The sequence below is a fragment of the Cnephaeus nilssonii genome (genome assembly GCF_951640355.1).
Source record: "Cnephaeus nilssonii genome assembly, chromosome: 1".
NCBI classification, from domain to species: Eukaryota; Metazoa; Chordata; class Mammalia; order Chiroptera; family Vespertilionidae; genus Cnephaeus; species Cnephaeus nilssonii.
Genome location: NC_137072.1, coordinates 112,077,471 through 112,092,233, shown reverse-complemented (window position 1 = coordinate 112,092,233; position 14,763 = coordinate 112,077,471). Strand labels below are relative to the sequence as shown.

At 46.8% G+C, this 14,763-nt stretch overlaps 1 protein-coding gene across 3 annotated transcripts in view; it reads right to left on the bottom strand.

Moving 5' to 3' along the window:
• Positions 1–14,763, bottom strand: part of BOD1L1 (biorientation of chromosomes in cell division 1 like 1) — a 45,550-nt gene that overhangs the window by 16,828 nt on the left and 13,959 nt on the right. For all 3 annotated transcript variants that reach the window (XM_079772225.1, XM_079772227.1, XM_079772226.1), the window contains exons 6-11: positions 12,959–13,125; positions 11,560–11,671; positions 10,669–10,807; positions 9,292–9,364; positions 1,857–7,716; positions 1,053–1,117 (exon numbers count right to left, since the gene is read on the bottom strand). In XM_079772225.1, coding sequence (XP_079628351.1) covers positions 1,053–1,117; positions 1,857–7,716; positions 9,292–9,364; positions 10,669–10,807; positions 11,560–11,671; positions 12,959–13,125 — 6,416 coding nt within the window. The remainder of the gene's footprint in view (positions 1–1,052; positions 1,118–1,856; positions 7,717–9,291; positions 9,365–10,668; positions 10,808–11,559; positions 11,672–12,958; positions 13,126–14,763) is intronic.

Genomic DNA, 14,763 nt, shown 5'->3' with positions numbered 1-14,763 from the left:
AAAAAGTCCAAATTGCCATAAAACATGACTTAGCTGTGGTTTTTATAACAAGAAGGCAAGTCTAACCTCAAGGGAATTAAAAAAACACCCAGAATTTTGTAACAATATAAAACTCTACTTTCAAGTCTGTGCAAAATTTCAAAATGAATACATGTTGGCTTTTACAAACAAAAAACACCAAAAAACGAAAAATCAATCTAATTTCATATTTCACCCATCAATGGCTCTCCTACTGCTTTAAATTAAAACTCCAATTTAGTACAACACTAAGGCCCTTCCTGACGGGCACTGCTCCCTCGCGAGGCCGGGACCTCAAAACCTCCGCAGTACTCCCATTCACCACGGACCCTTCCCTCTGTGCCTACAACAGACTGCCCTGACTGGCAGGCTTTTTGTTCTTTCTCTGGTGAACTTCTACTCCACTTGCTAAATTCCAATGCAAACTCCCATGTCCTCCTTCAGCCCTCTTGCCTGCCTACCACTGCCCTGCTCACCGGGAGGGCGCTTCGGGAGCAGACTGAAAAGGGGATACAGTGATTAAAAGTATGTAAACCACGAAGGCCATGAGAAACCAGACTTCTTCTAAGTATGATGGGAAGCCACTGGAAATCTTACGCAGGGTAATGGCATGACCTAATTTATGTTTTTCAAGCTAGCTCCGAGGGCCGTGCTAATCAGAGGAGCAGGGCTGGAGAGGAAGTAAGTTAGCAGGGAGCCACTGAAGCAGGGCGGAGACTAGGGCAGTATCTGCAGAACCAGAAACAGATGGACGCCAGTTACACTCTGGAAGGGAGCCTATGAAAACTGGCCATGGATTAAACGTGGGTGACTCGGGTTTCTGGTTGGAGCAAATGGAACTGATGATGACCCTACATACGGGGATGATGGAGGCTCTTGGCTCTCCACCACAGGATGTGACATTAACCGTACTTAAGTGTCTTAAGTTCAATGAGAACAAGAGAGCTACACAGAGCTTACGTGTCTGTGTGCACACAGGGTGAAACGGTACGGACACCACTTACAGCTCAGCGCAGCTGAACCATCAGCCATACCTCAGTCCTCAAGCTGGCTTTCAAGTCCAATCCTTTCACACCATCCGATGGAGACTCTTCGCTGCCTAATGAAATTCAAAGCCATTAAACCAATGTAAGAACTTGCTTGCAAAATACATCCTGAACCAAAAGGAAACAGAAGGTTCTTATCCAGCACAACCCACCACTTTGCTGTTTTATTTGGCAGTCAATAGAAAATGAGAAAAAGGAATATATATGAAAATTACCCAAGGAAATGCATGGGTCTTGTTTTTGTGGAGACGGTAAAATTGTTTCTTGCTGTTAGAAGGGCTGCTCAGAAAGAATGACGCAGTATATTATTTGTGGAGACATCTATTCCCAAGTGTTTTTAAATAGCGATCTGGATCCCTATTTTATACAACAGAAAGCTGAGCTTCAGAAGCAGTGTTTTCTACAAGACACCCAAGTACCATGCAAGTTACCTAAGTTCTATGACCCCATTTGCTCATCTGTAAAATGGTGATTAGAGAATACTAATTTCACAGGGCTGATGGAAGGTGTCCGATGGACAAGGAACCTGAACTGAAGGTCAGGGCGGTTTAGTAACCTGCAGCTTCCAGTCCCTCGGCCTCCTGCCTCTCCCCTCTGTGCCCATGAGAAATGGGGCTGAGGCTCTGAGCTTTTGAACACAAGTTCCTCTTGGAGAGGCTCGATCTTTGAGTTTGGAAAGTCATTTTGTGCCATTCTGGAACCAAAACCATGTTTTGGAAGGTTGCCGCAAATGGGCTCAACATACAATCATCTCTGTAAAAGGCTAAAATTTGCCATTAGAGGGATTCTCACCTTTGTCACCCGAATTCTCTTCAGGAGAAACAGGGACCGCGAGGGCTCCTTCCTTCTGGGATGGCTTCGCCATGCCATCTCCTGTTTTCTCAGCTGGTGCCTGAACACTCCTGATGGGCAAGTCCCGCTCACACGCGGCTGCTGGCAGAGCTGCGCTGCAGACATCCGGAAGGACGGAGTGGGCAGGAGCAGGGTCGGGACCTTGGCCGTGAATACACGCGGTGGTGGTGGGGTCCTGCTGGGCAGGAGGAGGACAGGGCTGCTCTGCTGCAGTGCCTCTGCCCTGTGGCCCGCCCTCAGCCATTTCGGTCCCGGCCTGCCTTGCTGTCACGGAGTGGGCACGGACAGAGGAGCCCTCAGCCGTCTGCCCAGGTGCTTGCTCTGGTCTCAGGCTTGCAGGCTCGCCAGCGCTCCTCTCCAAGTGCCTCCCTGCCGAAGGGCTGGCTGTACTGCTGTCCCCTGCCGCCTCTGCCTCGGGGCTCAAGGGTGTTCTCTTCTCTCCCGACTGGCCTCCCCCTGCAGAGAGGGCGCTGACTGGCACCCTGTCCCGCCCCTCCTCTGGGCTCACTGCTTTTCCTCCTGGCAGTGGCCCGGGACACTGACAATTGTTCTCAGCGATGAGGCTGGGCATGGGAGCCTCACACTTGCTCACCTTTGCAGCGGACTGGCCCCCTGTCCCTTCTGGGTGGCCTGCAGTCAGCGGAGCCTCCCCAGGCCCATCCGGGCCAGCGAGGACCAGCGCGCATTCAGCCGTGCTGGTGGAGATGAGGGCGGCCTCGCTCACGTCCTCCGCCCCTGCAGTGGCAGGCCGGTCTTCATCCTGCAGCCCGGCCCCCCTCATGACCGCTTCCCGGCCTTCGGAGGTGCTTGTGGAAATCACAGTGGTGTCGCTTACCTCCTCAGCTGGTGTGGCCGAGGGGCAAACTTGCTCCTGAGGAATGGCACTGGACACCGGGCCCTCACAGTCCTCCACTGAGCTGGTGGAGATGACCGCGCTCCCGTCCTTCTCCTCCACGGCCGGGCCAGGCGGCTCACCTCCACTCTCCGCGGCGACCCCGGCAACGCAGGCCTCGCAGCCCTCGGCCACGCTGGTGGAGATGAGGGCACACTCGTCCTTCTCCTCCTTGCTGGTGGAGGCGAGAGGGCTCTCGGCCTTCGTGGGTGCGCTGGGCATGGGCACCTCGGAGTCCTCAGTGCTGACCAGCATGGGGCCGGTGGCTCTTCCTCCAACCGCTGTGACTGGCTGCTGGCCGCCAGCACCCAGGATGGTGCTTGCGCTGGAGACAGGCACTTCGCACTCTTCCCCGAGGCTGGTGGAAATCCTGGCGCACTCGTCCTTCTCCTCCTCCCCGACTACAGCGAGGGGGCTCTCCTCTCCCGAAGCCGCACTGGGCATGGGGGCCTCGAACTCCTCCGTGCTGACCCCGGTGCCTTCCACACCCCCTTCAGCCCTCAGAGAACTCGGATGCCCCTCCCCGTCTATCCTGGCGCTCAGCTGCGCGGGGCAATCACGCATCGTGCTGGTGGAGATCACCAGGCCCATGCCTCGACTCTGGTTGGTAACGGTGTCACTGGCGGTGGCAGCCACGTGGCCATCGCACTCTTCACTCTCCACAGAGGTGATGGCACCTTCATCTTCTTTCTCCCTGGGCGACGTGGGATGAACTTCCCGTTCTGGGCCTGCGGCAGATACCAGTCCCTCGTGACTGCCCCCCACCAGGCCAGTGGAAATAGCGGTCTCTTCGACACGGTCTTTCCTGGCCAGCGGACTGTCGCTCTGACCCGAAGCTGCACTTGTCATGGGCCCCTCACACCCTTCAGGCCCCAGTGCCGCCCCGGCCTTTGCCGAAGCCACGCTGGTCACGCTGCTTTCCACGATCCCCTTCGCACTGGAGCAGATCTCTGTGTCTTTCATCTCCTTGGCTGCGGCACTCATGCTGTCCACGTTACCTTCATGGGCGCCGACGGTGGCCCCGGCCTCGGCCGCCGCATGCCCCACTGCAGTCCCGATCTGAGCATCCCCCTCCTCCGCACTCTCACACACGGGCACCCCTTCACCCTCCTCTGTCCCCGTGCAGGCGGAGGCGTGCCCAATCTCGTTGCCTCTTCCGGTGCTAGTCACCACCCCCTCCCCTTCCTCATCCTCCTCTTTGGCCCCCGTGCTGGTGACAATGTCTTCGTCGTCACCGGGACCGGCGGCGACCAATGGCACGTTGGCGGCTTCTTTGGCTGCGGTGCTGCCCGCCGCACTCTGCCCATTCTCTTCGGACTCACAGCTCAGAGCCAAGCCTTCACTGCCCTCTTCTGAGCCTGTGCAGCTGGCTGGCCCCTCTGCGTCTTCCGTGATCCCTGTGCTGGTGACGGCGCTCTCCCCCTCCGCCCCGTCATTCACAGACCCACCTCCCTCTCGGGGGCCACTGGCTCCTGGCGGCGTGTCATTGTCTGCCAGGACCTCCGCTGCACCCGTCACTAGGCGCTCCTCCTGGGGCCCTGCTCCGGTGACCGCGCACACCGCCATGCCTCCGCTTCCCCTTTCGGCTCCTGTACATGTCACAGTCCCCTCGGGGTCCTTTTTGGAGCCCACTCTCGTCACGGTTCGCTCTCCATTGCTTAAGGATCTCTCTCGCAGTTCTGTCCCAGCACTGGTTACGGCCCCGTCGCTCTCGCCTTCCCCAGTGAAAGTCACAGGCCCCCCGACTCTTTCCGAGTCTCGACTGGAAGAACCTTCGCATTTCCCTTCGGAGCCAGCGCTGGTCACAGCATCGTCCTTCTCTTCCGTCATAGCACTGTTGACACTGTCATTGACCGTGGTTGCCTGGGCAGCTGCTGGGCCTGCGGCTGGCTCTCCAGATCCGGCCAGAGCACACTCCCCACTCTCTCCCTCCTTGGTGCTGGTGAGGAAGGTCTCGCTCTCTGAGAAGCCCTCCGTCACCACGGCCCCACCTTCTTCCGCTGCGGCGAACACGGTGCCTGGGCTGGCATGGGCGCCGGTGTGCAGGGCGTTGCTTCTGGAACCCCCCGTGAGGCCATTGTCTGCCTCGATGCTCGTGCAAGGCAGCGCCACCTCCCCCTCGCCTGCTTCTGAAGTGGTTGTGGCAGCCCCAGCATTTACCGGGTTGGAGCTCATGCCTTTGTCCTTCCCTTCGGTGCTGGTGGCGAGAGAAGGCTTCGCCACGTCCTCAGCTTTCCGATTCCTTTGGTGTGAAACGGAGGAAGCAGTGCTACCTCCTGCGCTGGTGTCTACCTCACTGTTTTCCTTCCTTCTTGCAACAACTGTCAGGTGTTCTACTTCACTTGGGCCTCCACTGTGCTTAAGGTCACCGGTCTGGGCATCTTTTTCGGTGCTCATGCTCACGCCAGGGACAACAGCGAGCCCATCCTTTTTGCCACTTTCTGCTCCAGTTCTCACCGTCTGCTTGGAGGTGGGCTCTGTACTCAAGGCGCTTTGTCTCCTGGCCTCATCCATCAAGCTGCTTTCTTTGCTAACATTCTCAGGTCCCGCAGTCGTGTCTGTTAACTTGCTACCAAGAGGCATGTTTACTTTCCCTTGTTTACCATGCAGTGTGGCGGCCTGGGAACCTTCTGGAATGTGTCTTTTGCTCTCTAGGCTCGCTTTTGCTGGCACATCTGGTGTGGAAAGTGCTCTGCCTTCTTTGCTGTGACTTGACCTCAGGACTTCCGATTCCTTCACCGACAAGCTCTGCTGAGGGAGCCCCAAGCGGTCCCCCAGGCAGGTGCTGCCCGAGCCACCGTCTGAAACAGGCCTGCTGTCGCCTACAGGAACCTCTGCACCATGGGGTTGTTTCTGAGGCACAGCGGTCACAGGACTTAAGGACAGCGATGGGTCCAAATTTGTGGAATGTTCATGAACAGCACCTCCTTGAGCAACACGCTCCTCAGTGGGTCTTGGGTGCTTCACAGTCTTTTGTGCCCGGCCATTTTCTGCTGGGACATGAGGCACCATTCTGTGAGCAGCCTCGGAGTCCACACTGGTTTCATGGGCTCCTGGCTGAGGGGGATCCCTCTCCCCGGGACTCGGCTTGGACAGAGCACTTTGAACGTGTGCCTTCTTGGTCCCGGCGCTTTTATGGTTGGTGTGCTTTTCAGAATTACTAGCAGCCACTGTTCCACGTTCCGGTTTACAGGCGGGAACAGCTTTTGCATCTCCTGTGGAAGTTCTTGACTCATCCTTTAGGACCGTGGCTTTTGGTTTCATCACATTTTCAAGGCCAGTATCTTGCTGAGAATCGCTGCTGCTGCCCTCCGGGGTTTTCGATACTTCCAGCGCGTTTCCGACAGCCGGCTCCACGTCGGTCTCCATTGGCTCTTGCCCGGGGATCATTGTGGCATCACCTCCTCTTTTTGGTCTCTGAAGGGAGGAAGTACTGGGAGTGCCTGCAGCATTGGCTGCCAGTTTCTCTTCTCCTTTGGTCATTTCTTGGGATGAGCTGCCTCTTCGATTTTCACACACCCTTCTACTTAATTTCTTTTCCGTGACTGAGCTATTCCCTCTGGCCCTTTCATGATTACTGTCAACTTCTTTCCCATCCTTGTCATCAGATTTGCTTTCTTCCTTCTTCCTCAGGTCCTTACTACTGTGCTTTGCGCTTCTACTCTTGTGCCCATCTGATAACCTCCTCTCCAGTCTGGAGGAGCCCGACTCCCTCTCCCCCTTGTGTCTGTCCTTTGCCAGCAGCGGCTTTGCTCGGTGACCGGTGTCCTTCTGTGCACCGTGGGCTGAGGATGCCGCACCCTCGGCTGCAGGGTCAGCACCGGCCTCCTCGGATCTGTCCTCGGCTTTAGACTTCCGTGGTCTGTCTGGGTCACTGTCTTCTGTGCTCCTCTCCTTATCTGGTTTGGAAGTGGTTGTCTGTCTTGGGACACCTTCTTGTGATTCTATGTCACTGACTTTTACCGGCTTGCCTTGACTTTTTGATTTAGACTTGAGCGCAGGTCTTTCATCTACCAAGCTCTTGGTTCTTCGCTTCTCCTTGGGAACAGCCTCTTCAGGTTTTGAACTGCTATCTAAATGAGTCGAGTCCATGTCACCCTTATCCTCTGAACAGCTTTCACTTCTTCTCTGTAATGGGGTTCCATGTTGCTTGGAACTCAGAGAATCTTTCTGAATTTTAGAATCACCCGATCTTCTCGATTTGTGCTCTGCCTTAGTTTTCTCAGTCAACAGGTGTTTCTCCTTTTTGTTGTTTTCTTTACGCACATTCTCATCTGTTTTTATAATATATTCAGAAACTGGCTTTCCATCTTTGCCTAAAATTGACAATTTCCTTTCATTCCTATGTTTGTTCTTCCGTTCAGCTTTATCATCTGTGGAAAGCCTAGCTTGTTGGCCTTGCTTTTGAACACTGTCCTCTCCTTTGACCCCTTTCTCAGGGGGGTGGGGCTCGGTCTCATCGCCTGCTTTATGCGCACTCTCCCCTTTATGTTTATGCTTCACAGACAACTTGTCTTCGGACAGAGTTTTCTCTTTTTCGGGCTTCTCTTTGGAGGACTTTGTCTCTTTCTTAGGGAGGTTCTTCACATGCTGTGTTTCAAAATCCTCCTTCCTAACATGCTTTTCACTTTTCAGGGTGCCTTTCTGTTTCGGGGGTTCTTCTGTGCCCGTTTCTGAGCGCTCTGCTTGCCTTTTCCCATCGCGTGTGTCCGTCTCCTCCTGTGCCCCTTCCACCACCACAGGAGTAGAGGTCCGCCTTTTGTGTTCTCTTTCCACTCTGGACTCATTTTTGCTTTCATCAGCTGAATGCAAACACTCTGAGAGTCTCCGGGTAGGTTTACTTGCTTCACTTTTTGTGTGAACATGCTTCAAATCCTTGGAAGAAGACACCTTTTCCTTTTCACAATGCTGCAAGAAAATAGAGGTTCAAATATGAGAAATACTACAGTCCATTTTTATATCAAATTTAACACCTGAGTGCATTTCATATGCTGAGTGGTCACATATCTTATACCCTACTTAGTCTGTGCAAGCAGCCTGTGGTTGGGATTATTAATTTCGTTTTTGCACGAGGAAACTGGAACCCAGCATGACTCAGTAAGCTCATACCTGGGCAACGCATTTAGAGGATCTCAGTCTAAAATCTAGTACTTTCCCCCTACACCGCAGGCACCTTCAGAGAGACGAGCTGCTTCTCCAGAGCTGTCCATGCATGTAGGCCTTCTTTAACTCTCAATCTCTACAGTCCACCAATGCCCAGTGGTCATTAATAAATATAAAATGAGTGGATGACAATCCAATGTTCTTTTCAGTCCAAAAGCATGTTGTAGCCAATTTAAAAAGTTTATACTAAAATAAAAGTTTCCAACATTTTAGTTTAGACACCAGAAATTTTTATTACTTAAATGATGGGCTGAAGTTCTCAGAAAGATCTCTGTGCTTCTGGGTCAGCGTACCATGGCATCTCCTTACAATTTAACACAAAGATTAATGTACTTTTACTAATATAGGGACCAGGATATAGCAAGATCTTAAAAAATACTTTAAAATTTAAATTCCTCAAAGAAAAAACTAAAAGGGATTTCATCAACCTAATTTTAACTTAAGTTCTAACAAATTAATGTGAATAAAATTTTGGGATCATTTTTCAAAGAAATTTATCACGAAATAAAATTAAATATTTTTTAAAGTGACATTAAAATACCAGAATATACTTACATATGCCTCAAATTTCTAAATAAAGAAATCAAGAATACTTACTGGCTGTGAATAAGTAATCACTAAATTATTAGTTTGTCCCCTAGGAAGTGTTAAGATAGCTCATCTATAGAATTATAAATAAGGATTTAAAACCAATAAAAGCAAAAGTTTATCCCAAGAAAATAATCCAAAAAGGAGAAGAAATGTATTCATTGCCCATATTTTGACAATTTAAAATGATCAAATCTCAGAAACATCTAAGTGCTTGAATATAAGGAAATGCTTACATTATGGTCTATCCGTTCAATATACACTATGTTACCAGTAAAGATAATACTTAGAAAGCTTATAAGGTAAGATAAAATAAGTAAGAGTGAATGTTAAAAACATTTTGCAAGAATATATCCACACTACAAAATTATGTGCATATGTGGATGAGAAACAAAAGAGAATGAAACAGGTGCTTTGTTATGAGGGAGGGATTTTATTCATTCCCCTTTTCTTCTACGTTACTGTAACTGGCAGTTTTGTTATTGCCAATATAAGAAATGGAGTGGGTGGGGAGGGGGAGTAGAAAAGTAGCTACTATCTAGATAAATGCTCACATGAATCAACTTGCCAAAATGAGGAATTCAGACAATAATGGGAAATCAGACCATAATAGAATGTGAGGGATTTTTTATTTAACTTGGAAAAGATCAATTGCATTTCTAAGTATTACTTCAAAGGATGGAAGCATCTAACAAAAGAGCACTGAAAATGAGCTTATTAATCAAGACATACCTCACTTGTTTTGAGTGTTTCTTTGGAATCTTCTTCTGCTTGCTGTTTCTTTTTAGAATTCTCTTCAACATTCCTATGTAGGGGGGAAAACGTCAAAATAAACTTTGAAATGTTCAGGAAGGTTAAAAAAAAAAAGCGCTTAGCTTCCCTTTTGTATAAACACTTGATCCATAAATGCAGACTTGTTATGTTTCAATTGAAATGCTATTCTTGCCCTAGCCAGTTTGGCTCAGCGGATAGAGAATGGGCTTGTGGACTGAAAGGTCCCGGGTTCGATTCAGGTCAAGGGTACATGCCCAGGTTGGGGGCTCAATCACCAGTGGGGGTCATGCAGGAGGCAGCTGATCAATGGTTCTCTCTCATCATTGGTGTTTCTATCTCTCTCTTTCCCTCTCCCTTCCTCTCTGAAATCAATAAAAATATATTAAACAAAAAAAGACTTTTTAAAGAAATGCTATTCTTAGTCAACAGAGAACACAATCCAAATGTGACGTGCAACACTCTTGGGACACTTACACAGGAAAGTATAACAAACACAGAAATTCCTGAATTGCTGCTTAAAACTGAATGTTATGATCTATAACTACATTTTGAAAGTCTTACTATTTTTTTTAGTAAACAGGGTAGTCTTATTTGTACAGATCAATAGGAATGAGGTATTAGCAAACTGAGAGCTAACTCCTCTCACAGATTTTTGCAAATTACTCATTTAGGTGTCTTAAAGTCGTAATAAATTCACGATTGCATCTTAATGGCACAGCTATTGTAGCCCATGGCTCACATGATGTTGGAGCCACTCTACCTCTTCATCTTTCTAATTCTTACAGAATCAACTATGATAATGCAGTATTACCAAAGAATTTGGGTCAGACCTCTGGTTTATGGGGAGAAGCATGGAATACTGGTGAAGAGAATTGCTGGAAACATGGGAAAATGAAGGCCATCAGTGTAAGTGGTTCCTGAATGTTCAAAAGGGAGACACTTCCTGAGTCCACCGAGAGCGCCCATAAGCCCTCTGGAACTCTAGGGACAACTGTTTGTTTACTCACATGTATTTCACATGTATTTTTCTGGGGAGAAAGTCCAAAATTTCCATCAGATTATCAAAAAGATCTGGACCCCCAGAGATTATAAAGGTGAACACTTTGAAATATTATAGATATTAGCACACTGAATTAGGATACTAAAAATGAAACTTATATTATAGATATTAGCACACTGAATTAGGATACTAAAAACGAAACTCCGAGGTCTTTAACAAGCATGCAACAACATACACACTCAAGTCTGGCTCTTCGCTGTCACTTTCAATGCCTTGCTTCTGAAAGCATGCTGAGAGAATGCTACAATGGGACCATGGCCAGGTAAAATATGTACCTTGAATCTTTTTTTCTTTTTATGCTTAAGGCTACTTTTTTCTCTAAAACTTTCCGTTCTTTAAGGACTTCTTTAATTCTGGGGGCTTTAGGTTCCAAACTCTTTGCTGATGAGTCTTCTAAATCCACACTACTTTTGCCTAGGAAAGAAAGGAATCTATAAGGGATTTCATAACAGTTCTAAACAGTGTAATAATTATTTTTCATTAAAATTTTCTAATCGGTGTGAAAATGCAAAATGGCTTTAAAATCAAGTTGTGCTGGAATACAAGTAATATTTTAGATGGAGGTGACTTGTCTTTTATTTCAAATGCTTACACAGGGATGGGCAGGAGTATTAATAACAACAACAATAATACAACAATGAATAGTAATACAAGAATAAACTGTATTTCAGGTACTCTCAGCTGTAAACCCACCTTTGCCCAACCTCCTATGTGTAACAAGAGGAAGTTCAATTTTATTGAATAAATCATGGCAGACAAATGTTTGACATTTGAGTTGACATGTAGCATAGATTAATTCCACTAATATCACCAGCGCAGCTTGATTACTCACTTGTTAACGAACTATTTTCCACTGATAATTCATTCCACAGCCACTGGGCAATAAATTGCTAACATGTGAGTGGTATAAGCTGGTAGCTGATAGAATGTTTAATCTTGAAACAGCAATATAATTTTAAAAACTTGACTGAACACATCAGATTAGAAAATAAGGAACTCTTCCACAACTGAAAATATAACAGCTTTACTGAGATATATAACAGCTTTACTGAGATATAATGTAGATAACTTTATTTTATAATCATATCTCATAAGTACTATAAATTTCTAGGAACTAAAAGAGTATGTAAGATAGTTTAAAATATTAAAGTTAACATCTCCTATACCTTGACTCTTAGCTTTTGAAGACTTTGTCTTTTCTGCTTTCTGTTTTCGTTTCTCTTCAAGTTTTTCTCTATTAATTTGCCTTCTTAAAAGCCTCTCTTCTTTTTCTTTAGCCTAAAACCACAACATACTCACAATTATTCTGATTATCAGGCAAAAGTAAAACACTGACAAAAACAATGTTTTTCCTTCAAATGTTCTTACAAATGAATGGGCTCTGCAAAAGTGCACATGCACTACACCATTTGGAAGCTACCAGAATAACAGAGACAGATGTGAAAATTTTTCTTTACTCTTTCAGAATACCATTAGTTTAAAGAATGGGAAAGGTATCATTTTGAGCAATGGTGGTTTAGTAAAATGGTTGCCTCAATTGAAAGGATAGCTGTGAAAATATCTCTGAGCATCAGGGGGACATAGCAGGTCTCTGTAATTTTTGATTATTCATTAAAATGCAGAGTCCAGTGACAAGCTAGTCCTACAGCAAATATGACTGTTTGTTATACTCTGAGGATGCAGGTTTTGGACGTGGAACTTTCTGCCACTGAATTTTAAAGCCAGAGAGAATCCGGTCACTGTGTTACTCCTACCGCCCCTTTCTGGCCAGAACTCATGGTCTCAAAGTTTGTTAACTCCTGACCAAACAAACTTTTCAAGAGTTAAGCCACTAGTAGCATTTAGTGTACATCCTTCAAATCATTTTTCTACTAATATATTTCCTCGTTGTAAGATGCACAACCTTTCATAGTTTAATGTTTCTGAAATTTCAAGTCATCTTAAAAATGATGAACATGTATGATAGAGTAGTAGTTTTTTTCCTAAAAAGCTGTTGTCAATGACACATCTTATAATTAGAAGTATTTTCACACTCAGTAAACACGTGGACTGTACTTCCCTCTTAATATTACACTCATGACTTTACACCACAAGCTTGATTCACACTTGAGTCAAACCTTTCCACACCGTGAAACCTCCAGGTTGTTACCAGGTTTTCACTATTAATCACAATGACACGAACACCTGTCACGTGTTTGTGTCCATTCTGTCTAGTGCAGTGGTCGGCAAACTGCGGCTCACGAGCCACATGTGGCTCTTTGGCCCCTTGAGTTTTTAGCAAAGGCCAGCCTAGGAGTACCCTAATTAAGTTAATAACAAAGTACCTACCTATATAGTTTAAGTTTAAAAAATTTGGCTCTCAAAAGAAATTTCAATCGTTGTACTGTTGATATTTGGCTCTGTTGATTAATGAGTTTGCTGACCACTGGTCTAGTGTAATAACAAGGTGCCTGAAGGCCGAACCTGTATGCTGCTGATCCATATGCTTACTACCCTGCACCCAGACAAGTAATTTCTCAACCTCATTTAATATGTGAAAATAACAACAGATCAAACATGACTCACAATCGACTGTCGCCGCTGTTCTACCGTGAGCTCATCATCGGAATCACTGTAATACTTGGAGTACAGGTATGGCTTGTGAACGTAAGCCTGCCGTACACTTTTAGCTTTTCCTTCACTGGGCTCACAGGTTTGAGGTTTTGTTTTATTCTGTTTGTTCTTCTCTTCATCTGGAAGAAAGTCAACAGAAAGGAATGGCCCTGTGAATTAGCAATAAAACCAACATTATGCTTGATCAACATCAAGCAGCAAAAGCAGTATCCATGTAGTTCAAGTGTATCTGCAGGTCCAATAGAGGAAATATCAGTATGAGAAATTTCAGAAATTTATAAAGGCTGGAATCCATATCTTCATTTATTTCTTAACGATCAGCTTCTTAAACATAAAGGAGGACGGTAAAGAAAAGTTAAAGCTTATAGTTATTCATATTTTCTTGAAAAACAGTGAATCCTTATTTGAGTGGCAGTAGCCTTGACATGAATGCTTCACCACTGTATAAATGGACAGAGGCACTCGAAGCTGCGCCTCGCCCGCCTGTGAGTGCTCCTTATGGAGGACGGAGGACAAAACGATCAGTAACTGACTAACACCCCGCCACTTCAGGAGGCAGATCGGCTTCCTGGGAACACAGCAAGAAGGAAACTTGGGAACAAGGTTTTCCTTTTCTACCACTGGGAACTCTCAAAATAGCTCTCTTTTTTCCTTTTGGATCCCATATATATAAAATCTAGCTCTGTCCAGGAAAAAACTTGAAAAAACCCAACAAAGAATCAAGAATTAAAAAAAAAAAAATAGATCTGCAGCACTGAAAGCGTCTACTTTTTCCTCTAGATATTCCATCCCAAAGCGAGCATCAAATTTACATGCTATCTACAGGCGGATGCAAATAATACTCAATGTTTTTATTTTTAAAGATATCATAAAGAGAATTAAATCGCGTGGTCAAGAGCAGCACACAGAGTTGGTTAGAAGCAGATGCAGGTCTGAGACAGGCACTGGTGCTCACCCTGGACGAGACATCTCCCTCAGTCCGCCTTCCGAGGGTGGTTGTGAGGACTACAGGCGTTATTACACACAAGAGAGTAATAACTTAGCCCAGGGCCAGGAATACAGTAAGTACTTAATAAGGGTTACTGAAAAACCAACTGTACAGTAAAGGGAGGTCGAGGCTTTGCCCTTGGCTTCTGGGAGGTCATCTCCAAGCCTCTGGAACACCAGACCCGACAGGTGTGTTTTGGTCGCCTAGGGGTCTGATGTCAAGCCAAATCATCTAAGAGTATGACTTAGGGTGGGAGCTTTAGGTCATGGAGCATCAGCTGGACGTCCAGAGGGGCTGGATACTGAGACCAGGCACCTGGGAGGTAACTGTGATTCTTTGATGGAGCCCCACAAAAACGTTGGACATCAAGACTTGGGTGGGCTTCGCTGGTTGGTAGTAACCCGTGTGCACTGTCAGACATCAATGTTGAGAAGGTAATGCTGTCCACGACTCCACAGGAAGTGGAAGCGCCGTGTTCGGAACTTTCCTGGACTCTGGCCTAAGCCCTCTTCCCTTGGCTGATGTTAATCGGTGTCCCTTACTGTAATAACCTGCAACCAAGTTTCACAGATTTCAGGGAGTACTGAGTCCTTTTAGCAAATTACCAAACCTAAGGGTGATCTTGGAAACCCCGAACTTGCAACTGATGTCAGAAGTGACGGGAATCTTGTGGACAGTACTCCCCAAATGTCGTACACACACATCTTCATATACATGATCTCATCTAATTTGTATAATCATCCCAAGGAATGGAGATAAGAAGTGGGGA